Here is a 26189-nt window from a genome sequence, read left to right as displayed (position 1 = left end):
ATTTTTGAAAAAATGTTTTGAATATATATATATTTTTTAATTTGAAAAAAAAAAGTGTTTTGTTTGGAAAATGTATAGTGGTTTTTATGTTTAAATAATGATTAGATAAAAAAGTTGAAAATTTGAAATTAAAATGTATTTTATGTTTGAATAATATTTGAGAATAAAATTATGATAAATTTTGAGAATGTATAAGAATATCCTGTAATTCAAACGCTTCGTCATTCTCTTCAAAGAAGAAGAAGACGACGACCTTAATCACGCTAGAGAGAAGGCCCGCCAATTGGACTCTTCTAACAAGCCCAGGACTAAAAACGAAAAGAAAACAGAACCCCTTCCTTTATTATAGTGGTCAGAGAATGATTTAATCGGTCACTCGAATAGCAGTCGATAAGCTAAAGGTAAAGCAATGGCTCCGAAGAAATAGTTCCAAAACGACCTCTGATTTCATGAGAATTAATGCCCAGTGGGCGGTGAGTAAAGTTACTTAGCAGTGGTGCAATGATATTTGAAGACTTTTAGATAGTTAGATGATATAATTTTAGATAAGTTGAATAAAATATTGTTAAAATATTAGTTTTTAATAATATTGTTATTTTGAGATTTAAAAAAATTGAATTGTTTATTATATTTTATGTAGAAATTTAAGAAAATTGTAATGATGAGATGAAATGAAATAAGATAAGATGAGATGGTTTTTGTATCCAAACGGGACCTTAATATTGAAAGTGAGTTGTATAATTTCCATCCCATATCAAAATAAGCTCATCTTTACCTCTTTCTCATTTTGATCTTCTCACCAGATCTATAGATGCTCCATCTAATGAACTCATATTATTTACAAGATATGCTCTAATCTAATATAGAGGGACTTGCCGTCCTATCAAACTTTTGCACCCCAAAATCACAAATCTAACAATAAACCTTATCTTATTTAGAAAAAGACTGGATACGCTTAAAAACAACAAACCTTGTCTTATTGAATGAATTCCATGAAAACTCTAAAATACATTGCAACGAGGATTTTCCCATTGATATATTAATTAGCTATTATTTTTAAGACATGCCCATTATCTAAAAGCCCAAATGGTAACAAATGCAGATATCATAGGAAGTCATGTCTGATTATGAGTTCACCATTGGATGGGTCGAAAGATGCCTCAAATACCATGGAAGTATGTTCACCAACATTTCTTGATTCATTGATTCCAACCGCAACAGGATGCGCTAGAAGCTTTACTCCTTGTTTCCAATATCTCGTATCTGTATCAACATGTGACATAAGAAATACAAGCAGGAGGTGCTACTTATTAAAGGTTGTTTACAAAGATGAAGTGGGAAATGGAAACTACAACGTTACCATTTAATCACTTCAACATGAAAGTAAACCATACCTGGCCCTGTAGATACCACAATGGAATTCTCTGAATCCATCACCCAATCAATCCATAGTGCGAAGCCATGGCAAATCCCAGACTCAGTAAAATCCACCTGAAATTATAGCTCCTCGTGTTATTATTGATTCACACAATACAGCTACGACCATTTTGATTTCTACAAAGTGAATTTCATAAATTTAGAGAGTTTTCTAATGGGAAATGATGGCAAGTTCAGTAATTTTTAGTGCGACAATGGCATATAATGAGCAAAAGATTAGCCCCGTAACAACTGGCCATGGGACTTTAACTGCTGCTCAAAAACAGTAATGCAAATTTGGTGAACATGGCTGAACATGACATATACCAATGAATATGTATTTCACAGCTACAGATTAAACCATCATTGGTGCTCAAACAAGAAGGCAATGGTTCACAATGTATGATGCCTTAATACAGACCATGCAACATACCCCACATGCTTTGCAGCTAAATTATAGAATATAAACCAGCATACAACACTTGGAAGGATTTTTATTGGGCAGAACAGGAACTACTTGTCACTAATATTAGCCACCAGATGATGCAACTAACTGTGTTGAAGACTAATGCCACATTGTTTACAAGGTGCAATTGGAATACCTGGGCTTTCCCGTAACAGGGTGCAATTGGTTTTGAAAAATCAAATTCCATGACTTTAAATTTCTGTCCAAGTTCCTGGAATATTTTTATCCAACCTCATTAGTTTCCATGATATTGTTTTCATCCAGAATGAATTTTAATTTCTTCTGCCTAAGAAAATATTACATTTGTAAGATATGAAATCATTTATATAGATTACCTTAATTTCCCCACACTGCCAAACATAAAAAGGCAAACAGGGGCCCTCTTCTGGGGCAGGTAATTCACCACATGCCCCTAACGTTGTATTTACAAGTGAATGATCAAAACCTTCAATCTTACTCAAGCAGCAACGACTGTTCCATAGATCCTGAACAAAATTTTTCCAATCATATAATCTTCACAAAATAATCAGTTAATAGGTTTAAACAAATAAGAGATGATGAAACCAGTAAAACACTAACTTACAGGGAGAGACATTGCACAAGCTTTCAGTATTCCTTTACAAGGCATTATCAGTACATCTTCAGAGAGGACATGATCAAGTACAGTCCTTTCCTTCCTTAAACCCAAACCAAAACAAAAAGGAATTAAAAAACAAAAAAGAAAAAAAGGAAATTTGTTTATATTTGAACTATTAATGGAACACCTTCACTTAACACATACAACATGCATAGACTCTAAGAAGCTATGTTTACTAGAGTCTAACTGCCAATTGCCACCAGGGTCCACATGGCATAGTCACATACATAATCAGTAGAGTATAGAATACTGCAAGATCAAGTAGGAATTCCATTTACCAAAACCGCAGGTTCTGCCATGGAAGCATGCCATCAAGTCCATAATAGAAGGGTTCTCCAATCAAAAGATCAACCTGCAGACCAAGTACATCATAACAAATTGTTAGTGATCAAATGTAATTAGTAAGCTGAGAAAAACAAATTATAATTGGTTAATCCTAGCTTGTACATATAAATAAGGTTAACACTTGCCTGTAGTAATTTATATAAAAAAACTAGATTTTACAAAGAAAAGTGGACAAATGTCATCCTCAACCAAAGCTCTACTGCTACTTCAAATAATATTGAACCGCATTTTTCTTATGAATAAAACAATAATATCGAACTGCGTATGACCATAAGGTTTGACAACCCAAACCGATTGTTCAATCCCGAAGGACCCAAACATGAGGGGAAAAAGAAAAGGAAAGGAAAGGAAGTAATATTTCAAAAACATGTTGAAGAGATATCTGAGATGGATTAGGATGAAATTACCTTTTTCTGATGTGTATCATCCAGAGTCAAATATGTTTTCCTCTTTTCAAGAACTGTCACATGATCAATTGAAAAACCATTTGCATTGGCAACAGCTTGCAAATATTGGGCACCCTTGTCTCGCAGTCCCGGAAACATTGATATTACGTGTGATGTTCTTGAAAGATGTGCAATGAGAAGAGTTAAGAAAACACTATCATCCGCAACAATGCAGAGTGAATTAACTCTTTCCTGTAACTGTAATGAGTACCTCTGATTTTAAAAGAAATCAAAGATGAAGATGTGCACAAATAGAACAAGGATGAGAAGTTTGTGCAGATGCATGTGCATGTGAGAGAGAGAGATCTTACAGCTTTTCTTAGCGTTTTTAACATGGAATGCCTCCATTCATTGTCTCCATATATCGCTATTCTTTCTGGTGATAGTATGAGTTGCAAATCCCAAGTGTCAAAGCCATAATGCGTAACCTCAGTTCTAGAGGCTTGGGTCTTAAGATTATACGAGATGCTAGTATCAGAATGAACGGCATGCAAATAAACCTCTTCATCCCTGAAAACGGAGATACCTTTGCCTGGAACAAACCAAACACACTGCTTCCAATGATCACACCAATGCCTTGAACCTGGCGAAGCATCAAAACATCTTTTTTTTTATAAGTGCATCAAAACATCTTCAAACATCAAATCAGCATGAACAACAAAGTTTTTTCTAAGGAACTCATGATTGAAAGCCATAGGTGTAGTAATGAATTTTTAAGGGTGAATCTGAAAACAGCATCAGGCATGAAACAATCCCATACAATTAAACTTGTATGATAAACTTTCATTTGTATAGGTAACTTTCTCAAGCATTTTCTAACAAAAAGGCTAGCTATGTAGCTTATAATCAACATAGTTCCTGAAAAACATGGAAGCAACCAACGTTGGGTAAATTTTGATTCTGAAAATCTAAAGTGATATCTACAGAAAAGTTTCTTGATCAAATACTATATCTCATACAAATGAAACTTAGACCAGAAATATCCATTAGGATTGTCTAGGTCTCTTAAAATACACTTCTTTATCAAGTAGCCTAACTTCATAGACACCGTAAGAAGTTAACAGAAAGTAGAATGAAAATGCTTCCACTCCTAAGAGAATTTTGTGAATAACCCACCTGCATCAATTGACGAACTTATCCATCCGGGGGCAGTAGAATAAAAGAAGTTTCCTTCACAATCAAGCTGAAGTGTCCACCTGAATACACACAGCCATGGAGAGTTTTCAGAACCACCATGTTAAAGATACCATTCCAGAAAACTAATATTACAACACAGATGTGTACCATGAAACTACAGCATTGACTCTACCATCATTAGTTGCTTTTATGTGCAGCTCACATTCTCGATGACTGTCTGGCCGTTTCCAAAAATCAAATTCAAAAATTTTGAAGGGTTCTGACAGCTGGATGAATCTTAATTTAAGTAGGGATTATATCACATGATTTTCAAGATAGCTTTGAAGAGTAATTGATGTCATTACCAGCTTTATTTCGTCTTTTATTGCATCACAATGCATGGCATATTGTTGTGGTTTTACACCTAAAATGCTACCCAACCCACTTGGAACAAGATGAATGCCATCACATGCTTCTGCTTCATTATTTTGTAAATCATGCAGCTTCCACAGAAACGTGCTTTCAACCAACTGAGAGAGTACGAGAAGACAGGAGCAAAAGCAATCGACCATTGTTAGCCTTGAAGCCATAAGTGAATACCATTTCAGTCTAGAAAATGAAAAATAAATATATAAGCTAATAGATAGCATAAGTTTTTGCTACCAATTAGTGGAACAAAATTACAATGTTAAGTCCTAGTAACCCAAAAGTTTATATGAGGCACCAAAAGATCAATTAATGCACATGGAGATAAGTTAAGAGTACAAAATCAGAAGAAAGACACACAAAGTAACTGGTAGCCAATCTTCAGAAATACCAACATAAATGTAAAAGTAAAAGGCATTTGCTAACACCTGGCCATAGGTAATTGCTCGATAGGGCACTGTTTGTGGATTTTCCACCAAGAGCTCGTCATGCGCATGTTGTAGAGTTGGTATTAGCCCTTCACCCAGTAATTCCGAATCTAGTATCTCACTAACCTGCAGTTACAGACCAAAAGACCCAATGAAATAAGGAACCAACCGAAGTAGTGTCTGCTCAAAACAGCAACATTGGTGAAATCCAAAAATTCAATCTTTATACAGTCGACTGTGGCTTGCTGCAATGGTTTTTCAGTTTTCAGTACAAAACCTAGACTCACTTATGAGCCGTTATAAGTTATAACAGTGCAGCTTGGGTTTTCAACATCAAAGATAGCTTCTAAGCGAATATTAAAAGAGGTCAAGCTCGAAGAAAATAAGAGAAATATAATGATACCCACAAGAATATCTGCGCGTGAAGGAATATCCACGCCAAGTTTGAGCTCGTCAGAGCGCTTGTTGATAACCTTAATCTTTCTTTCCATCCCATTGAGGCGCGCAACTTTGCGCATCAACTTCACCATTGGCAGGTAAGACTCGCATGCCGTTACCATTCCCTCGTTTCCACCGTATGTCGTCGAGTCACAGGACCCCATTGCCCGTGCAGCCATCATTGATAGCAATCCAGTTCCAGCACTGCACAGTCATCGTACCATAACCATAAAAGCACAAAACTTCAGAGAGAGATTTGGGCCAATGAGAAAAAGAACACGTGAAACTGTCGGATAAATACCCGATGTCGAGTACATGACAAGGCTTGGTTACTGTCTTGTCTATAGCTTGGCGGAAGGCTCTGTTTCTTGGAGAGTCATTGAGCATGTCTAAATACGATGTGGTGCCCAAAAGGGGTTTGTGTGGGATCTCTGAGACTTGTTCTACTTGGTCCTGGTCTTCGATGACAACCCATTCTGAGTTGCCGGTGAGCGGATCGAGTTTGAGCTGGAAGACGCGCTTGGTCGACCCGGAGCTCATGGCGCGGGTGGCCGTGGCCTTAAAGCGAGTGAGCGGTCGAAGGGACCGAATGGGAATTAGGGTTTTGGGGATTAGAGAGGCCATGAAAATGGGTTCAGAGACATGGTCACTGGTGTGACACTGTGACTCGTGAGGAATGGCCAACGACGGCGTTTCTAATTTTTATGGTATAATTAAACTACAATATGGGGAAGTAAGAGACTACAGCAAATCCTGAAAAAAAAAAAAAAGAAAAAAAAGGTCCGACAAAATTGCAGCTGTGCGGGCTCTTGAACATCTCCATCCTCTTGAGCACAAAATGGTCAACAACCGACAAGACTTCGAATGTATATGACTTCACCCTCACACATTGGATTATGAAAATAAAAGTGAATACTTTTAAATTGTGACTAGACTCCACCGATAGATTTTGCTGTCAACAGAACTATCCCAACTCATTTCCTATGGATTAATGGTTTCCCAACGAGAGGGGAAAAAAAAAAAAGTGGCTGGCTTTATCAAGTAGAGATGAATTTTCATAATTAAGACATAATTAATTAATGTGGAAATGGGCAGGCAAAATAATGGGCATGGCATGCTGACACCACAAAACATAAGTCACCGTCGAGCTTCAGCCTCCACGAAGTCGTACGTCCGTCCCTCCTACGACTTGGGCCAACCCAACGACTGAGTAGCATTGGGTCCAGTTGTCCAAACAGAAAGGAAAGAAACTAGAAGTGGAGGGAGCCCCTTCGGCATCGTGTATATTCTGCCAGATCGCCAGCAAATCCACCTCCATCACTATCCTCCACAGCGTATCTTTTCTCTTTCGTTTCCCATCTTTATTTTACCATGCTCGGATGATCCGTTTGTTTGGCAAGACAATTGTACGGTTCTGATTTTAGTTTTTGGGTTTCTTTAGGACGTGAAGGTCGTTTGCGTTTTTCTTTCAGGCTTTGGTTTACGTTTACTCAAAATCCTCGTTTAAATTGCTTCAGCTTCTTGGATTCAAACCTAAGATATTTTTTCGCCAGGTTTATTGTTGACTGTGATTTTGTTTGTGATTGTTTGGGAATTTTAATTATGCCATATTAAGGCCGTGTTGTAATTAAAATCGAAGCAAAGTAATAAAAATGGGCTGTGAATTCCGGACGACCTTAGATTTTGTGATTTTCTATGGAATGTTCTAGAAAGAAGAGTGGTGGGCTATAGTGTAAAGGAGTTGGCATGGAAAAAGGATAGGTGTGACTGGATAAGTAGAGGTGGAAATTAATGTTTCTAATGTGAAATGTTGTGAAATTCAACGGCAATATTTCTAATGAAATGAACGTTATTGTTTTGAATCTCTCCCTGTACCTTCCATTTGTCCTTTCGGCCAAAACCCTCTCATCCAAAAAATAAAAACATGTTTCTGTGGAGTATTGAGATTGAGGGAATAATGGGGAAGGTGAAATTGCTGCATATCAGAAATAAAGGACAGTGAATTTTCTACGTGTGTGTGTGTGTGTGAGTGAGTGAGTGTGTGTGTGACTGAGAGAGAAGGAAGATATATATTAACAACTGTTTGGAGCTGATGTGTCTGTTGTGTGGGGATAATACGCGAAAGAATCGAGGATTTTGGAGTAGCTTGGACTAGTCAGTTGTATGAGGTATCGAACAGAACTACTGAATCGGGGAGCTAGGATTGATTTGGTGTCCTACATCAGATAAGCGTTTGCTCCTACTTGGCTCTAACTTCAATGGCAAAAGGCCTTATTTAACTCTGTTTAATACAAATGGATTTGATAACTGTTGCAAGCTTGTATCATAATTAGCTATCAATAACCGCTCACTAGTTTTTGTTAGATGAAGTTCAAGTGGCAGAATGTGTTACTGATCAGTTGATACAAGCACACTTGGGGACATTTGTGTTCATGTTAGCATGAATAACTTTTTTTCCTTGATATCATATGGAAATGATATCAATCAGATAACAAAAACAGCCATATTATCTTCAAGAAACCCAAAATTGACAAGAAAAACTTAATATAAGGATATCCATCTTTGGTCTTGGCTAATTCCTTTGAATCTATGTTGCTTGTTGTTTGTGTACTTGTGCTTTCAGCGCCTGCAAAACTTCTGCTACCTTCATTATCTACTTCTCAGAGCATAATATAAGGTCTCCTATTCTTGTGTTATTAATTGCCTCTACAACACTCTTAAACCCTTAGAGGAGGTTCTTATGCCATGTATTATGTTAATAATCACGTTTGCCAGGTTGATCCCACTTTCAAGTGTGGCAACTATTAGTCGTACCACCAACCACATTTATGACTTATTTTTAAGTTTGTGACCATGTGGACCATTTTGAATTGGCTGATGATTTTTCAGGTATTATTTGGTGATTCCTGTAGAGCACATTCCAACTGTAAAAGACCTCCAATGGAGAACTGAAGACTACTCCTTAGGTAGAGAAATTATAAATTTTTTAATAGCCTTTCTTTTGATGGCTATGCCATCAAAAAGAATAATGGCACGGGATTTCCTTCCTCTTGATACAATGTCATTTTTCATTCTAATGTTTTGTTTTCTATTTTATCTAGTAAGTCACATGTTAGAGGTTAAGCAAATGCTATTGCGCTGAGATGCACCTCGGAGCACATAGTACAGGTATTGTCTTTTGTGTATGAAGAATATATTCAGTAAACTCTTCTTTTAATTAAAGATTATTCATTAAAGATAAAGCTTTCAGAAATATTGCAGATCTGAAACCTTGGATGTATCAGTTTATTTATATTTTTGTTCAATTATTTCTACTGTTTATCTGTTGTTTCTTTGATGTTGTTTTGTTCAACTAATATTTTGGCGGAATTCATATTATCAGTAGTATTTAATATAAACACTGACCAGTGATTGACATAGATGTCCATGTATTTGCTTGTAATTTGGGCTACATTAATTATCTGTGTTTGCTTTTAAGTTTTGATTGTAGCATTTGTATCATTAATTATAGACTATATTTGGGGTCAATGGATTTGAACAAGAGCATGCATGAAGAATTAATCTGGGAACAAGCAAGTGAGAGCACTACAAGAAAAAGGACTTTTTCTGGTGACGATTAGTCGTAAAAGACATGATAATTCAGAATACATCATACTTCTAAATACCGTATAAATTTTGAAAAATTAGTAGTTCTAACCCAATACAACGCCTAGAGGGGGGTGAATAGGTGTAATTCAATTTTACTGCACTATTTAAAAATTTTGTCAAACAAGTAGTCAATCAATGAAACAATTCACATAAAAATAATCAATACAGCAATTTGGTCAAGAAGTGGAAACTCATTTGAAGAACGTCTTCAAAATCTAAAACCACTCTAAGTGTAAGTCAGTGAGTCACCACCTAAAATCCACTATAGAAATTTAGTTTGTTACAACAATTTAGAAACACTCACAAGACCCTTGTAGTAGCTAAATCTAGCTTACAATATCACGAGGTCATCTTGTGGGCCTTCAACGTAGGTCATCCTCCGGCGATTGGTAGTTTTCTTCGATAACTCAGGGATTTTTGGCTAAAAACTCAGGGCCTCCTTAAGATCTTCTTTTTTTTTTTTTTTTTTTTTTTTTTTACCTTAAGAGGATGAAGCGGGAACAATAGGAAGCAGTGGGAACAGATTTGCAGTGGGTTTGACAATGACAACGAAGCATGATGTGGTTTTGTCCCCATTGGAAGGAGAGAGGTGGCTGAAAGTTAAATAAAAAACTTTCATTTTTACGAAAGAGGGAGGTAATATTTTTCGTATTTCTGAACATAGCAAAAAAATAGCTAAGTTCATGTATCTAGGGGGGACGACAGCTTCGTGGGTGGCTAAGGGGATTGAAGATTGTTTAGAACTTAACTGCCATGAAGGATTCTTCAGAGAGTTAAGGATGGGTAATGGAGTTTTTAGCATTCAACATCATGTTAATGCAAGGGGCAGTTTTCTGCAGCTCTCTGAATTCCGAAATGGAAGGAGGAAATGTTTGTTAGTGATTCCGGAGGGCGCAAATGGCATTGGATGGAAAGGCTTTCTGCAATCCATTCTAAGTGTCACTGAATCTAAAGCCACTACTAGAAGTGGGGAGTTTGTTGATGGAAGAATAGTGGGAAGGCCTTCCTCAATCAAAGGTGCTTCATACGCAGCGGTGTTGAGGTCACTGGCGGGTAGTCAGGCCGAGATCAACTCAGCGGTAGAAAGAAAGGGCAATGCACTTGTAGGAGACAAAAGATCTCAAGTGACATTGGGTGAGTTGGAGGGAGTCTTGTGGGATGTCAAATCCCAATTGAAGGGAGTTATGGATTATGTAAGAGATCTAATGATTAAAGTGGATAAGGGGCTGGACCTAGTTGTGGGTACAAGTGTGCTACCAAGTGTGCCGGAAAGTGTGCAAGCAAAGGGTGTGTGGACGATAGGGTCATTGGACGCTGGCATCTTTGTTCATGCCAATGTCACTATGCCTTCTGAGGGAGCTGTAGGGTCTCAGGCACCAATTGCAGATGAAGTTGGTCCTTTTGTCCAGGGTTCATTTGTAGTTGAAGATGGGGGTCCCTCAAAGGTCTCGAGTATTTTGGAAGATACAGTCGAGGCTCTTTTTGAAAATGCAAACTGGGGGCAACAGAAGGTAATGCTTCCCCTCTTGAGGAAGCAGCACGGCAAGGATCGTCGAGGTGTGGAGCTAATACACACAATGTTGATGGAAGGGAGAAATTTGCAATGGTAACAGATGGAGGGGACAACAACCATATAGATGTTAGCAACCATTGGGCGGGAAGGATTTGTCATTAGTGCCTCGTGTGGGGGAAGGTTCAGAATTGGCGTTGGTGCCCTGTGTGGGGGAAGGTTTAGAGTTGGGAGCGCAGTCGAGTACTGTGGCTGGGGATAATGTCGTTCCCCTGGTTTCTCTTCCTCCAATCAACGATATAGTGGGTTCAACATCCGATTGGCTTCTGAATAAAGATAACGGGTTTCTACAAACCCTGGGACTTTTATATGGAGAACAGGGAGAATATGAAGACCAATTTAAAACACTTCTCACTGCAATCGAGGCGAGCCACGCGCTTGAAACCAAATCTAAGTTTAAGAAAAGCAGGGAGTTGAAGAATCTTTCATAGGCAATCAACTACGATACTAAGGGAGGTAGCTCAAGTCGAGGGAAGGATAAAGGGAGGGCTTTGTGATGTTCGGGTTGAGGATTAGTTTTAAGGAATCTAGGGGATGGGGTCGGGGAGGTGTAATGATAGTTTTCCAATTCGGGTTTGGTGTATTTTGAGTAGGGTTTCATGGGTTTTTGGGTCAGGCTTTCTTGTATGGGCTAGGTGTTTTTCTTGTATACATCTAGTGTACTTGGTTGTTCCTATTAATATATATACATAATATTATTACTTATAAAAAAAAAACATCACGAGTGACCCACTCGATCTCTGCATGCATGCAGTTCCGAAACTCCGGCCTTTCTATAGCTTCACCACAAGAACCCCACGAGAACCTCTCGATCTCTGCTGCAATGGCAGCTCCGGAATCCGTTATGGCGAACGAACTCGTCCACGCCAATGAACTCAACGGTGTTTGATCTTAAGTGCAGTAAGATAGAGATATATTTTCCCAGAGAAATGAGCTTTGGATGTGGAATGGTATTTCTCTCAAGTGTTCTTCAAAGGCCCTCTATTTCTGCTATGTATCTCTGTATCTCCACACACTTGACCTTGGCTGAAGTTTCCTTTTATAACCACAATGGAACAGGGCGCTGAAACCCTAGTCAAAGTTATATTTTTTAACATTCGCTCGAGCACATGTTATATCCAAGATTTGCTCGAGCCATGAGTCTAGCGGGTGTCGAGTGAACTCTCTGTCTGGGTTATCGCTCAAACTGTATGTCGAGCGGGTGTTGAGCGAACTCTCTATATGAACGTGCACTCGAGCGCCATGTCGAGCGAACTCTCTATATGAGCTTCGCTCGAGCCATGTTGAGCTAACTTCTATCCTTTTTCACTTTATCCCACTTAACACCATTACAACACAATTTAACACAAGTTGTCATATGAATATGCTAACACACTTATTTTACAGTAACAAATATATTTGCCTTATACAATGAATTGAAAGAGAATACAATCAAAGCTATAATATTTTACTTAAAGAACATGCACATTTAAACTGGATCCAAGCACAGAGAGAATCCTCTCCATGTTAGTCAGCACACTCTTTTAGATCAGACTAAGCGTAAATGTATAGTTAGGAGTTAGGAATCTTTAGCATGCACTGAAGTGTTTTTGAACATTGAAGCCATCATGGATTTGCCACCAGCAAGTAGCTTATGTCGAAAGCACTTAAAATAATTACTCGATAGACAATGTTTAGATTAACTTCTCACATCATAAAGATTGTGCCATAGGGGTGGCTGCTGGCAATTAGAAACACTTATTAGACAAGTAATTTGCTGCAAACAGTCCTAAAATCGAACGAAACCTGAATTGGATTTTATGTCATTTTACAAATATTTTGCATAGGGCTTTGAATAGGCTTGATCAAGTTGAGTATTGGTGTGCTCAATATCTGCTCATTTATCTTTTGAGTTGTCTTGAGCAAGTCTTTGAATAAATATATGGCCACTGGAGCTTGAGCAGATTGATTATTTGTAAAAGTTGAGTCAAGCTGAGTGAAAGGTTGCTCAAGATTGGTGTTTTTTATATGGAGCCTAGTTGGAGGCTTCTCAAATAGACCTTTAAAATTTGATCTTTTGATGTGCTCAAACAACTTGACTTCTTTTATAGCCATAGTTTTGCATTTAAGTTTGTTTACGAGAACAAGATGCTCTCTCATGACAGATTTGGCTTTCATCAGCCTCCTTTAAACTCTATTAATCATCTACACCTTCACTGTCTGGGGCTACCCTACACACCGAGGTTAGTTTTGTGGTATTTCTTTGGTGCTCTATATTATTTAATCAGTTGATATTGTTCTTTAAGGTTGCAGACATGCCTTTTATTCTTGACGAGCTTGAACAGATTGGAAAAGTATAAAATTCTTGTCCCGTGGGTCAATTGGATTTCTTGAAGCTGAGAAGTTATTGGAGAAGCTAAAGCTATTGCCACCTGTTATTTCAAAAGTTTGATTCACTCATAATTTAGGTCCATTATACAAAGCAAAGATTTGGATTTCGCCAATAAGCTTCGGTATACATTCTAATGTAATTTTCTGTCTTGTTGCAATGTTGTGTTGTGTTGAATTTCGTGAGGTGCAGTTTTCCTTCAAGAGTACCTGATCTCCTGTTATACTGTCAAATCTTCTCTCCCAAAAAACAAAGTATGAAATCAACTTGGTCACTGTCGTTTTAAGTTTAGACAACATTTGTTTTGTCTGATAAATACCAGCATGATTTAGGATTAATTAAATTAAAATTACTTATCAATGAATAAATCAATGAAACAATTCCTTGTGAAAATTTTATCCCGAATACTGAATTTTAATATTCTTTTGATTGGCTTATAGGAGTGTTCTCTGAGGTTCGTTTATATAGATGAGCATAGAACAGATCCGAGTTAGTAGTATGGTGATGCCTACTAATTTCCTATCTTTCATTGAGAAACATCTAGACAGAGGCATCTTTATCTAAACATTAGTAGGATTTGTGGCCATTGATATACAGTTTCTATGATAGGGAAGTGGCACGTGTAGCCAGCTGCGTGTAAGAAAGAGAACAAGACAATCTGCTTTTGGTTTTTGCCCATCTCTCCTAATCCTGCTAGGTATGGGATGGATGTTTGTGAAGTAGTTCCTTCACAAACCAGACTTTGTTCAGAGTTGCTTATTGTTCTCAGTAGATTTAACATTTAGGCATTGATATTGCTGGACTCGTATGGGGATTTTATACTACATAAATTAGAAAAGTTGAGGACCATATGCAAGCGGGCAAGCCTCATGCAGATCAACACGAGATCTGCTGACATGCATCTTGTATAATAAGATTGCATTGTAGAGAGCTTGCAAACCTTGTAAATTAGTTTCCGTACCCTTCATAGTACATAGTATAACTCGTGGCACAATCTTTGGTGGAATTTGGGTTAAAATAGTTAGACTTCTTGTCACCATAAAACTCTCTTTCTAATGTTAAATGGAGTGAAGGGAATGGACGGCTTGGTGGAGAACCATAGCAACCCACTCTGCCTTAGAAAATGCCTATCCTTTTGGACTAAAATTTAAGGCTGTGTTTGGTTGCAAGACTTGATTGAGTTCAGTCTAATTTTAAACTGAATTTAACATTTAAAATACTCAATTTTCAAATTATTAAATGCATCTCAACTCAAAACTTCCTTATACGTGAGACTTATAATCTTTTTTAATTTAACACATCTTTATATATAAGATTTACAATCTTTTTTAATTTCTATAAAAAGTATTAAATTTATCTTAAAATATAATCATATTTTAAATTCAATTTAAATAGATTCTATATAACTCTTTCTGATACCTAACTTATTACTATTCATGAATAGCAGATGAACTCGTGATTTAAACGCAGCCAAGAAGTTCTATCCAGTATCCACCAGTCATTGTCTTTACAGTCCCCCCCCCCCCCCCCCCCCCCTTCTCTCTCTCTCTCTCTCGCTCTCTTCAATGCTTATGATTGTACGACCACGCGTGTTTACGACTACGTGATGTTTGTCCATCATAATAGTTCTATGCAAAGCCAAAAATGAAACCTGTGCTGAAAATCCACACCTAACGACATGGGCAGGGAAATTTTTATTCAGAGGGGTCATAGTTTTTGTTTTGGATTTAAAAAATAACTTATTTTTAGTAGAAGTTTAATTTCAGTTATAATTTCAGTTCCATGTACGTACCTCTCATGCCATGTGTTCTAACTGTAGAGTGTTATTAATTACATCACCCTTATATTTAAAAAAAAAGAATTTAATCACCAGTAGCTTCTTCCTTAACATAATAGGTGCAATAACATATCAAGTAATAGAGATTTAGGTTGTGATTGGGATAGTAAGGTAATCTTAAATATTTTGTGAATAATAATAAAAAATTGAGATGTAGAACCGGATTTGGATATCCCGCCATGACCAAATCCGAGCCCAAGTTTTAAAAACCGGGTGATTATCTGCCCGAAAAAAATTCGGGCGATAACCGGATGTAAACTAAGATATTTGGATGTAAACCCAGATATCCAGGTTTATTACATTTTTCGTTTTTTCTTTAAAAGGACTTTTTAAGACTTTTAAAAATGTTTTTATAGTACTTTAAAAAAAAATCGGATATCATGTTTAATACCCAGATTTTTTTAAAAAAATAAAAAAATTTTGAACACATTTTAGAATTTTCTTTTAAAAAAAAAGCTTTTTAACAATTCAAAATGCTTTTTTTTTTTTTTATAGGCTTTTATGTTTTTTATTTTTTTATACAAAATAAATAATAATACATCAACACACACAATGCATGCATACTACATATTACAGTTTTGTTTATATCACAATGCAAAACATCAATTTACGTAGAACAAAATAAATAATAATATATCACAACAATATCAAGATGTAACATTCAATACTCTCTGCCTCTAATATAAACTTATTCAAACTGATTGTTTCAGTTTACTTAGTAATTACTTAGTCGGTGATAAATTAAGAACATGTTATCAAGAATCATAAATTAAGATTAACTTTGGTGGCGAATGCTACTCCAAACATTAATTTATCATAAAACTAGTGAAAAATGTGTCAAAAATTTTCAATAGTCTTATGCATGCATGTTAATTAATGTTGGTATATATATATGTATGTATATACACGACTTCGACGTGTCAGAAAAAATACTTGAGAAATTTGTGGAAATAAGCCTTTTGAAGATAGTGTATTTGCGTAACAAAGAAGTTAAATCTAAGGCAGTTTCAAAGAAAAAGAAAAAACAAAAAAGTATTGCATGCATAATTAATGTTAAGATTTTAGCAAAACATTGCTCTTAAATCATGATTTTGGATGTTGAGATGAGATTATCTTGGTTTAAATAGTAAAATGAGATGAGATGATCAGTTAAAAGTAATGAAATAATTTGTGAATAGTAATAAATAATTTGTAAATAGTAATAAATGATTTGAGTTAATATGTTTTATGAAGTTTTGAGAGAGAAGAGATAAAAAACGGAATAAAAATATTATAAAGTTATATTATTAGAATATATTTTTGTATATCACTTTTGTTTTAAGATTTAAAAAAATTAAATTGTTTTGTTTTTTTTTAAGATAAGGCCCGGTTACATAACCCGTAACCAGGTCCATACCAGATCTAGTTTTATCTTATCCAATCGGATTCACTCAGATTTTCAAGTTCCGGACTGGACCAGAAAAAAAAAATTCAGCCCGTTTGCATACTCCTATCGAAAAAGTAGTATAAAAATAACGATAAAATATTGAATAACAGCGAATAATAATAAAAAATAGTAAAAAAATATGTAAAAAATAATAATAAAATAATAAACTACTCACACAAGATGCGAATAGGTCTTATGCTTAATAGGTCAACATGCAATTTTATTGCGTTTTGTACGTATTTAAGAAGAACAGAAGTTTCGGGTAAGCTGCTGACTGCCTACTATCCATGCAATGATTGAGATTTACTTCTTAAAAAAAACACACACACATACACAAAAAAAGCTCCCACAAAATTTCCAGATGACAAGGTTGATAACGGAGTAGTTGATGAGTCAGATATGAATTTCGGTCCACACAATTAATGTAGCCATGACCTTTAATTGAACATTGAACTTCCATAGAAGGATTTAATCAGACAATGAATTTTGTCCACACCATTATTGAATCACTAATTTGTCTTCGATTGATCACATCACACACCCACTCTTCGGCTTTATTATGAATATCTCTAGTGGATTACAAGGCATGATACTCATACAAAACATGCATGCTTCAAAACATCCTTAATTCTTTATCTGACTACTAATCCTACCAGATAGAATGAGACACAATACCAATTAGGTTCTGTAATAGCAATTTTTCAAACCCTTATGTAGTTTGGTTGGCCAGAAAAAGGTTAAAATAAATAATGTTAAATATAATTTTAAAGTGTGCAAACGCTACATATTTTATTTGAAAAAAATATGATCTACTATAAAAAATTAATTTTTTCACGTGAATATAATATTTATCTATTTTTTCAAAAGAAATACGTGAGACTTATACACGTGACTTTTTTAATTTTTGGAAAAAAGGGGATAATATCAATTATCAAATATATTATTTTGGTGTATATTTATTTAGTGCAAAGTTGGGTGACCGAAATACTTGGATAGCTGGCACCTGCAATAGCATGAAAATGACTAAAGAATAGGACATTAACAACGCGGACTTCCAAATACTGTAGGGATGGCTGTCCCATGATTGGAATAACGTCATCGAGGAGGTATGGCCGGGAGAGACGAGACGATCGAGGTCCTTTTCAAGCATATTGATCTTACATACAGCTGTATTTGGCGTATGAACAAACCGCGATGGGGTTGGTTTAAAAACAAATTCAAATTGTTGTTTGTATTTTTAAGCTGTTTTGGTCGAATGCCTCTCTCCACCAAGTCCGCCTTTCTTCTGGCCGTTCATAGAAATTTATCCGGAATTGTGGCGAGAAGGAGACACCTTCGTTTTAAGGCTCTGTTTGAAAATACCTCAAATGATTTATAAACAGTAATAATAAATAATTTATAAATAATAATAAAATAGTTTAAAAAAATATAAGAATAGATATGTTTTGAACGACCATTTTTTCAACAATTATTGTTAGTCTTAATTTTATCAAATAATTTTATAAATTAATTATCTAAAATAAGACATATCAATTAATTTAATTAAAAATTAAATTATTTAATTTATTTTATATAAAAATTTAAAAAAACTATAATAAGTAAATAAAATAAGATAAATTAAAAAATAATTGTAAAAATAAAATAACGCAGGAGAGTCCGAGAGGACCTAACCTAATCCTTGGGGGGAGGGGGACAAATTTTTTAAAATTTTTAATATTTTTCTCAAATTTTTTTTGAGTTTATTTTTTTTAAATTAATTCAATCTTTATATTTATTATTTATATATTAAATATTTAATAATAAAATAATAAAAATTAAAAAAAAAATATGATGTATAAAGATTGCGTATTTTTTCTTTTAGGCCAGCTCACAATGCCACCACCCCCATCTAACCTCTAGTTGTTTCTGCGTTTCATTTTGTGTAGACCAACGGTAAATATAATTTCATGTTGCGTAAGTATTTAAAAAAATTAGACTCATTATTATAAAAATAACTTTTTTTTATTAATTATAAATTTACTTTTTTAAAAAAAATAATGTACGTAAAATTATAAATATTATTTTTCTTTTTACAATTCAAAATTATATTCCTTTTTTCTCCGTTACGAGAATATGCGAGACTAACCTCATTTGTTTTCACAGATGATATGAGTTGAGATAAAAATTGAAAATTGAATAAAATATTATTAGAATATATTTTTTTAATATTAGTTTTGTTTTAAGATTTAAAAAAGTTTTAGTGATTAGATGAGATGAGATAAGAATGATTGTAAAAACAAACAAAATTGTTGTTTCTAACTAAATTATTGGAGATGAGTTAGGGCCCATTTGGGTGCTAAGGTGATCTCAGATCATTTGAGATAGTTTTGTACAAATAAATATATTCTCCATCTAAACACACAACTTATTTCATCTAAAATAATTTCATGTTTTTATCTAAACTTAATATTGTTTATTGATAGGACTTTTATTATTATTACATCACTACAACAACTCAATCATTGATAGAACCCACTATTTTTTCAACTCCCCATAAAAAATTAAACATATCTTAACATATTTTATATATTTAAACATATCTATCTACAAAATCTTAATCAAACATTTTAATTCACTATTATTCATAAATAAACTCAAATTATCTAAAATACTCGTAGCATCCTTAATTGCAATCATAAACACATGTAATTATCAGATCACAGAGATTGAGAGTAGCTTTACGAGGAGATTCTCAGAGGGAAGTGTTCATGAAGGGTCAAAAGAATACTTTTCTAATGCATTTTTGTCAATCTTCAGTAACTTTAAAGGCGCTCTACGCGGATATAAGGGACTGGATTTTCTATCGATGTGCATGAAGAGATGAAGGGAGGAGAGCAATATCAAGATGGATGGATTCAGTGGACCATTCCGCCTCGGCCGAGGTCCGCGCACTCTTTATTGTTGCCATTGCTGAGCAATTCTTCCGTAAAATTAGACCCAAGAAGGGACCCCATTTTCCCTTTTTTTGGACAAAATAAGAGTCTCCCCTTTATGCCACTTTTAATGAAGAAAATGAAGAACAGAGATGAATGGGGTCAAGAGACAGAGGTTTTTTTCCTCCAGCTGGGGTCAACTTTATTTCTAAATTTATTTAGATTTTTTTATTTTTTTTAAAGAGTTTCCAATTGAAGAAAACTGCAATTTCTTTCCCTAGGAATAATCCAAGAGCTACCGCATTGATTGAAGGGTTGTGGAGTTTTGGAAGCAACGTATTGAAGAGGTGATAGTTCTTGGATTTCAGATCATTGGCATCAGTCTCTTCAAAATGAATGGATCTTCAAATTTTGACGAGGTTTGGGGTTAAAACGCTGGCATTGGATTCTGTTAAACATAAAGCTTTAACTTTTAGCTACAGTATATCTACTTTCATCTTCATATTTGAAGACCCACTGTTCAAAGTCTATCCTATTAATTTATTACAAAATCTTTTCTCCAACTGCCTTCCTCCTCTATTAATTTATTACAAAATCTTTTCTCCAACTGCCTTCCTCCTTTTGCCCATGATTTCGTTTCTTCTCCCACACCATTTCTCTTATTCTCCTTTTCTTTCCTCCCAACAGCCCGTGAATCCGTTTTTACATTTTTCCTTTTTTTTTTTTAATCTTATTCCTTTCCTTACCCATTTCTATCTCCCATCTCTTCTAGACTTGGAGTGTTGAGCAAATAGGCGAAACTCTATCTCCAACCCAGTTCAAGGTCCATTTTCGTCGAACATGACCCAAGACATACAGATGAAAGAGCTCCCAGCTCCCTGTAATTCAGCTACTTCCTCTCCCCCGTCAACTCTCCACCGTAAATCATCCTTTACATTTTAGTAAAAGTATATTTTATGTATTTTGGGTCTAAATCTTTGTTCTTCTTGTTAAATTTCTAAATTAGTTAGTTGGGGTTTGATTGTGTTTTTCATACTCCAAATTTGGTGTTGAAGTTTGAATGCCTGATTTGGATTGAGCGAAATCTGTATTTTATGGGTAATACTTCAGCTCATCAGGAATTAACCGGGCTTGTGAATTAGAGTGCAAACACAGATGAGAAAGTTATTAGGAAGGAAAAGCCAGCAGATTTGGTAATGGCTCTAGCTGAAGTGAAGGCATATTTAATTGTTTGCTCTCTCTAGCTGTTGAACCTCTAGGAATTGGAGCTCAATGTTAATTGTATGCATCTATATGTGTGTAGTTACCCTGTGGTTGTATAATTTGAACTCCTTTCTCTGTAATTTCGTTTACATATATTAAAGTTTTCAGCCCCCATAAATTATTATGGGAACGTGATTTATTCCCCATCTTTCTGTGATTTTAGGTACATTATTTGTGTTATATACTTGTATGATGATAATTTTCATTAAACCTTCTTACTCTAATTTTCTTCTTAGGCAGATGCCATTGTATCCAAGCTCAAAAGTACCGTTCAATTTTAGGTGGAGGCTTATTCAACACTGTTGATAACTGCAGATACAATATGCTTGGATTCCCCTTTAGTTACTACCTTTTTGATAATTTAACTGATTTTAGCATAAACTAGACCCTTCTGCTATCTCTCAGGTAATACCTGAACAACTAGTTTTCTTATTTTTCTGTGTGTTGATTGCCCATAAGTGACAGCTCTAGTAATTGACGAACATATCTCATTTTAAGAGCCGAATGGGGACCAGGTCTTTTGATACCTACATACTTGAGTTGCAATGCAGTTGAACTTACACTGAGCATGCTTTATAAATTACTTAATACCACACCTATTATATGAGATGGCTCTGTAAGATGAGTATGGGAAGAAGATATGTTTCGAGCCTATTCTCCCCTTCTTGTTCATGCAGTTTGTCTAAATTGCCAAATTTTATTGGTTTTTCATCAATAATCTTCTCGATAAGTTTTAATCATAAATCCTACTTCTAACTGCCCATTGTTTTTCAAAAACAATTAAAACTTTAAGGGGTTATAATCACCTTATAGAGTTTATCTGGTGGACAATCTTCTCCAAGTCCATCGAGTAAAGGCGTCCAAGTTACAAGAATGTATAATAATCCAAGCAATGGATTTTTCCTCGATCCTATGCAAGAGTGACACTCCTTTTGAACATATTTTTTTCATATCTAATCTACACACAACCTGCTGGGTTTTGGACTGGCATGTTCCTCGCGTTCCTCACAACATATACATCCTTTGCCTTTTATGATTATGCAGGGTATACTGGCATATTCATCTCGTTCCTCACAACATGTGCTCTTCCTGATGAGTATATATTACATGATAAATATATTTTCAAAAATTATATATGTGATTGTTGGGTAGAAGAAAGATTAAAAAAATGTGTTTGTTGAATAATTAAGTTGAGAAAAAAAAATTAGTTGGAAAACAATAATTTAAGTATAAATTAAATTATTAATTAACATATAGTTAGTTTAGTTGCAAAAAATGGAAAAAAAAAATTAAAAATATTATTATTAAAAAAATGATATTAGATTATTATTTTGATGAATCAAATGACTAATCTAATGCAAGGTTATCGGTAGAGAGTTTTTAGATTTATGAAAAATATGTACTTTTTATCAAATTTTAAAGATAATTTTGATGAAGCCATTGCTAATGCTCTGAACGAGAGATGCTTGGTTACGCAGTTCAAATGAGAGATGAAATATTTTCTTGAAAATTGAATAAAATATTTTTAAAATATTATTTTTTAATATTATTTTTATTTTGAGATTTAAAAAAGTTAAATTATTTATTATATTTTGTGTACAAATTTGATAAAATTATAATGATAAAATGAGATGAGTTAAAAAAGTTTTGTAAAAACAAACATGCCTTAAATTAATTGCAAGCCCCCTTTTAACAGCATATCTCTGTACTATTGTTATTAATTAGCTGAACCTAGCTGTGCTTATTTCTTTCCAAAGTTTAATGCAATGTTTTACCAATTAATCATGGCTAATTCGAGATGATTAAAAAGATTTTAGGAGCCTTTCTTTATTTTCAATGTGTTTTGGAAGGGCCCTTCTACAAGTTTTACTTCCTACTCTAACCTGCCGACTAGATGTTTGAACCAACTTTAGTTTATCCAAATAGCTTAGTGCCTAAGCTTGACTTAACTTTAGGCCTGTAAACATTTTGTTTACCATCTCCTGTTGTATTAACCGCCCAATGTTAAAAAAGAGGGTTGTGAAGACCATAAGACAAAAAAAAAAGGATTAACATAGACAAAAATAATGCTGTACAATGAATCTTTGACACCAACTTTAAATAAATCTCAATATTGAAATAGAAATGAATAAAATTATATTAAAAATATAAAGAAAAGTGGGATTTAAGTTACTTCAGAAGCTTTAGCCAAGAAGTGCTGAGGTGACAACTCACAGTTACAATGTGATGATTCAGAATCACTCATCTTCTTCTATTTATTTTATCTTATTATTATAATTTTATTAAATTATTACATAAAATATAATAAATAATTTAATTTTTTTAAATTTTAAAATAATAATAATATTAAAAAATAATATTTTATTCTACTCAAATCATCTCAAAATTCAAATAAGTAAAACTTCGAGATAATTATGACTGCTCAGGGCATTGAAACGTTTAACACTCGCCTCAAATAAGCCCGCCGTGCGCAACAAACCAGAACCTTGGTTCTCTCCCAGTTCTAGCTATCCACCCTCCCAACGCTCCCCTTATAAAATCCATCCTCGGGCTTCTCTCTCTCTCTCCCTCTCTCGCACTTCCTGATTGAAGTCAAACTCTCTCTTCCGAAAGTCTTTAATGTTACTGCCATAGTTCGGTTCTTGGTTCTGAATTTAATTCATGGCTTCTTCAGTTTTTTTCCTCTGTTTGATACTCTGTTTTTCAAGCTTCTCTGTTTCGTTCTCAGGTATTGTGCTTTTACCTCTAACCCACTCCCTGTCCAAGACCCAATTCAACAGTACCCACCACCTCCTCAAATCCACCTCCACCCGCTCAGCCACGCGTTTCCACGGCCACCACCAGCGCCGCCAAGTCTCTCTCCCGCTTTCTCCGGGCAGCGACTATACCCTCTCCTTCACTGTGGGTTCCAACCCTCCCCAACCCATCTCTCTCTACATGGATACAGGTTCCGATCTTGTCTGGTTTCCCTGTTCCCCCTTCGAATGCATTCTCTGCGAAGGTAAGTACGACCCCTCTACCACCACTCCCCTACCCAAAATCCACAAAAACGCCACTGTTTCATGCAAGTCACCTGCTTGCTCCGCTGCCCACTCCTCCCTCTCCTCCTCCGACCTCTGTGCCATTTCCCGCTGTCCTTTAGAATCCATTGAAATCTCTGACTGCTCCTCCTTTTCCTGTCCACCTTTTTACTATGCCTACGGCGATGGAAGCTTAATCGCTCGGCTTTACAAAGATAGCTTGTCCATACCCACCTCAGCTCATCCTTCTCTGTTCCTTCCAAATTTCACTTTCGGGTGCGCCCACACAACCCTTGGTGAGCCCATTGGGGTCGCTGGCTTTGGCCGTGGCTTGCTTTCTTTACCTGCCCAGCTCGCCAGCTTCTCCCCGCAGCTGGGCAACCGGTTCTCCTACTGCCTGGTCTCTCATTCCTTCGACCAAGACCGAGTTCGCCGCCCGAGTCCACTCATCCTCGGTCGCTACGACGAGCAGGAAAAGGACTTGGGCAACGATCGAACCGGGTTCGTGTACACGTCCATGCTCAAGAACCCGAAACACCCCTACTTCTACTGCGTCGGACTCGAGGGAATCTCCGTCGGGAAGAGGACTATTCCAGCCCCGGAGACACTGAAACGAATCGACAGGAGAGGGAGCGGCGGGATGGTTGTGGATTCTGGGACAACATTCACGATGTTGCCGGCGATTTTGTACGGCTCGGTGGTGACCGAGTTCGAGCGCCGAGTGGGGCGTATTCACGAGCGGGCGAGTGAGGTGGAGGAGAAGACCGGTCTCGGGCCTTGTTATTACTATGACAAGGTAGCGAATGTGCCAGCCGTGGTGCTTCACTTTGTGGGGAACAAATCCAGTGTGATGTTGCCCAAGAGGAATTATTTCTACGAGTTTGTGGACGGTGACAAGAAGAGGAAGGTGGGGTGTTTGATGTTGATGAACGGTGGAGATGAGGAGGAGTTGAGTGGTGGGCCCGGGGCCACGCTAGGGAACTACCAGCAGCAGGGGTTCGAGGTGGCATACGATTTGGAGACGAGAAAGGTTGGGTTCGCCAGGAGACACTGCGCATCGCTTTGGGATAGTCTCAACCGTGGATAACCAATAATTTGGTCTGTTGTGATGAACGGCTGAGATCTTCTGGAAGTCGGGTTGACTTTTGAAATGGGGTTTGACCTGTGTGGAGGGCCATCTGTAAATGGGTCGGGTTACTGCTTGGGGGTGGAAATAAAAGTGGGTTTTGGACTTCCCCTTTTGCTTCTTGCACGTCAATTGATAAGCATGTATTTAAAAGAAAAAAGAAAGTGTTGATAAAGAGGGCAGGCTAAGTGATGCTGGAAGCAAAAATTGAAGTGTGCGATGGGTAGCACGATTACATATTGTATAGTTTTTTATAAAATTTGATGTTGTTTATATATTGAATAATGTTAAATAATGTTGAGCATTTTGCCCTTCTTCCTCTTTCCCTCATTTCTCCTCCTCCTCCTCCTCCTCCTTCTCTCTCTCATTTCTTAATTTTTTCTTCTCTCAAGATCAAAAAAGTTAGATCTATAGTTTTCTGCCAACTGTTAAAACATACGCGCAGGACAAGAAGACTCACAAGTCGCAAATTATTTGGAGGATAGTGGTTGTTTTACTAAAATCACTGTGCATGATCTTTACGCATCGCTCACAATTACGTGTGATCCTCACACGCTGATCACCAAAATCACCACTACCAAATCTTTTAGATTTGGTTGAAAAGAGACAAGTTTGTTGCCTTCACACTCTATCAAAGTCTACCGAAGTTGACTCAATCTGTAATCCATCATTTCTCGTTCTTGTTTTTTTTATTGTATAGTAAAAATAAAAAATAAATTTGTCTCTTTGACACTTTATCTGTAGAGGTTGAATTATCAATTTCTATGAAATGTGAGTTTTAGTCTCTGTTTAGATAGAGTAATGTCTTTTGAAAGTTTGTCTGTAGAGAATATCAGAGCAACGAAGTCCAAACCAGTCCAGTAACGTATTGGTGGAGCTCCAAATAGTTGATATGGAGATATCACCGTACATATCCGGTTATAGATGTAAGTTTCTCTTGATAAATAAAAGAATGATGTCATTTCCCTTTAAAAAACGTTAACTAATGTTTTAAAAAGTGCAAGTTTTGTATATTTTGTTTTTAAATTGCAGTTAATTCTTAAAATAAAATATTTTTTCATGTAAATTTTAGATTTACTCGTATTTATTTTTTTAAAAGAAGTGTGTAGATTATTCTATATAATATATATATATTATTTTTCTTATATATATATATATTATGAATTGATTGCTAAGGAGATTTTATTTTGGATTTGAGCCTCTTGAAGCATCTACACAAGTATTGTACATTTTGTTTTTAAATATTTTCACAAATATTTCCTAAATTTTCAGTAACATCTTCTACGCGGATAGAGTCTAGA

General features: G+C 35.8%; 3 protein-coding genes and 1 long non-coding RNA gene across 4 annotated transcripts; 3 read left to right on the top strand and 1 right to left on the bottom strand.

Moving 5' to 3' along the window:
* Positions 1-955: 955 nt before the first annotated feature.
* LOC121234311 (protein arginine N-methyltransferase 1.6) lies at positions 956-6546 on the bottom strand. The gene is made up of 14 exons (XM_041130207.1): positions 6020-6546; positions 5688-5922; positions 5281-5406; positions 4792-4956; positions 4595-4713; positions 4427-4506; positions 3622-3893; positions 3272-3508; positions 2798-2871; positions 2466-2559; positions 2218-2367; positions 2019-2093; positions 1395-1491; positions 956-1263 (listed from the first exon to the last, which is right to left on the bottom strand). Exons 1-14 carry the CDS (start codon positions 6340-6342, stop codon positions 1106-1108), a joined length of 2205 nt encoding a protein of 734 aa, XP_040986141.1. The 5' UTR covers positions 6343-6546; the 3' UTR covers positions 956-1105.
* Positions 6547-10115: 3569 nt separating this feature from the next.
* LOC121235560 lies at positions 10116-11367 on the top strand. Its single transcript, XM_041131905.1, has 3 exons — positions 10116-10514; positions 10545-10923; positions 11042-11367. Exons 1-3 carry the CDS (start codon positions 10146-10148, stop codon positions 11365-11367), a joined length of 1074 nt encoding a protein of 357 aa, XP_040987839.1. The 5' UTR covers positions 10116-10145.
* A 289-nt stretch (positions 11368-11656) lies between these two features.
* Positions 11657-13595, top strand: LOC121234314. Its single transcript, XR_005934366.1, has 2 exons — positions 11657-11886; positions 13081-13595. It is a non-coding gene; the product is annotated as an uncharacterized LOC121234314 (long non-coding RNA).
* A 9591-nt stretch (positions 13596-23186) lies between these two features.
* LOC121235666 (probable aspartyl protease At4g16563) lies at positions 23187-25183 on the top strand. Its single transcript, XM_041132022.1, has one exon. It carries the CDS (start codon positions 23404-23406, stop codon positions 24847-24849), a length of 1446 nt encoding a protein of 481 aa, XP_040987956.1. The 5' UTR covers positions 23187-23403; the 3' UTR covers positions 24850-25183.
* Positions 25184-26189: the final 1006 nt, after the last annotated feature.

This window comes from Juglans microcarpa x Juglans regia, chromosome 6D (genome assembly GCF_004785595.1).
Source record: "Juglans microcarpa x Juglans regia isolate MS1-56 chromosome 6D, Jm3101_v1.0, whole genome shotgun sequence".
Taxonomy (NCBI): domain Eukaryota; kingdom Viridiplantae; phylum Streptophyta; class Magnoliopsida; order Fagales; family Juglandaceae; genus Juglans; species Juglans microcarpa x Juglans regia.
This window is presented reverse-complemented; position numbering and strand designations above follow the sequence as displayed.

Coding starts and splice junctions, on each gene's coding strand:
- LOC121234311 (XM_041130207.1), bottom strand. CDS start 6,342: ATGGCCTCTCTAATCCCCAAAACCCTAATTCCCATTCGGTCCCTTCGA. Junction 4,957..5,280: donor GAGCAATTACCTATGGCCAG/GTGTTAGCAAAT, acceptor GTACTCTCTCAG/TTGGTTGAAAGCACGTTTCT. Junction 1,264..1,394: donor TGTGGTATCTACAGGGCCAG/GTATGGTTTACT, acceptor ATGTTGATACAG/ATACGAGATATTGGAAACAA.
- LOC121235560 (XM_041131905.1), top strand. CDS start 10,146: ATGGGTAATGGAGTTTTTAGCATTCAACATCATGTTAATGCAAGGGGC. Junction 10,515..10,544: donor CATTGGGTGAGTTGGAGGGA/GTCTTGTGGGAT, acceptor TCCCAATTGAAG/GGAGTTATGGATTATGTAAG. Junction 10,924..11,041: donor GCACGGCAAGGATCGTCGAG/GTGTGGAGCTAA, acceptor ATTTGTCATTAG/TGCCTCGTGTGGGGGAAGGT.
- LOC121235666 (XM_041132022.1), top strand. CDS start 23,404: ATGGCTTCTTCAGTTTTTTTCCTCTGTTTGATACTCTGTTTTTCAAGC.